Source organism: Mus pahari, unplaced genomic scaffold, assembly GCF_900095145.1.
Source record: "Mus pahari unplaced genomic scaffold, PAHARI_EIJ_v1.1 scaffold_13139_1, whole genome shotgun sequence".
Lineage (NCBI taxonomy): Eukaryota > Metazoa > Chordata > Mammalia > Rodentia > Muridae > Mus > Mus pahari.
In genome coordinates, this window is record NW_018392174.1 from 11,059 (window position 1) to 12,257 (window position 1,199).

At 53.0% G+C, this 1,199-nt stretch overlaps 1 protein-coding gene across 1 annotated transcript in view; it reads right to left on the reverse strand.

Annotated features, from left to right (window-relative positions):
- Positions 1-182, reverse strand: part of LOC110314861 (butyrophilin subfamily 3 member A2-like) — a 10,369-nt gene extending 10,187 nt beyond the window's left edge. The window contains exon 1 of the mRNA XM_021189070.1: positions 98-182. Within this exon, the coding sequence (XP_021044729.1) occupies positions 98-182 (85 nt within the window). The remainder of the gene's footprint in view (positions 1-97) is intronic.
- Positions 183-1,199: the final 1,017 nt, after the last annotated feature.

Here is a 1,199-nt window from a genome sequence, read left to right on the forward strand (position 1 = left end):
AGATTTATGTGGGTCTCCTGCACATCTGACCTGCAGAGAACCTGGCAGCTCCACCCACTGAAGGGAGACATGGAAACACAGACCAGGACAGACTCACCTGTGGTCACCCAGCTAAGCAGCTGTGTAAGGACAAACAGACAGGAGACCTGGAAGAGCACAGAAGGCTTGAGGTGATTTTCCATGTCCTCGGAGCTGAAGAGAAAAACAAGAGAGGTAGGTCAACACCTGGGGCAGGAGGTAAGAGGCCAGATCCACCCAGATGTTGGACCCCTCATCAGAGACAGCGATGAGGCAGGAGATCAGCCCACAGGACCAAAACACATCCATGCTCACAGGGTGAAGGCTCCACCACACAACCCAATACTGGCAAACAGCCCAGCCATTTCCAGGAAGTCATTTCCAGGAAGCTATTCCTTTCCTTCCCACCTCAGCCCCAGGTCAGGGGCAGCCAAGCTCTACCCAGAATTATAGGTCCCTTTTTTTTTCAGAGCCTTCAGGAGAACCCAGGGCAGACACCATGACTCCAACTCCCCCTTATCTACAAACAGTCAATGACCCCCAGACAGGTCTCCAAGAAGGCTGACAGGCCCATCACAAATGCCTGGTCCTGGATTTTGGTTTAGGAAATTGTCTACACTTCTGTCCCAGACCAGCCACACCATGGTTCCAGGATACACCCAGACTAAGCAGGTGCCACACACATGTCCCACAGCACAGGTTTATACACATAGTCTCTGTTGATAATGACCAAGCTGAGTGTACACAGAATTGAAAAGAACAGGAGAGAGGCATGCAGGGCCAGAGAAGGCAGGCTGATGGGGCATTTGGGTGTTGGGCAGGGGAGGGCTCAGGGCAGGCCTGAGCTAGCAGGCCAGAGAGAAGGGGGTGAGGGAGAGAGAGAGAGAGAGAGAGAGAGAGAGAGAGAGAGAGAGAGAGACAGAGAGACAGAGAGACAGAGAGACAGAGAGAGAGACAGAGAAGAAAACACTTCTCTTCCCAAACCACCTACTGTTTGAAAATAAAGGAGGTGGGGAGGGAGCCAAAGGCCTGAGAAGGACAAGCATGAGGAACTCTGAGCTGCCTCCAGGCTCAGACACCAGGGAGGTGACCTGCTGAAACTCACTCAGCATAGTCTCCTCTCTGCTTCCTCTGAGGGCTCAGCTGTCTTCAGTGCCCACCTACCTGCTTCTCTTTGTCCC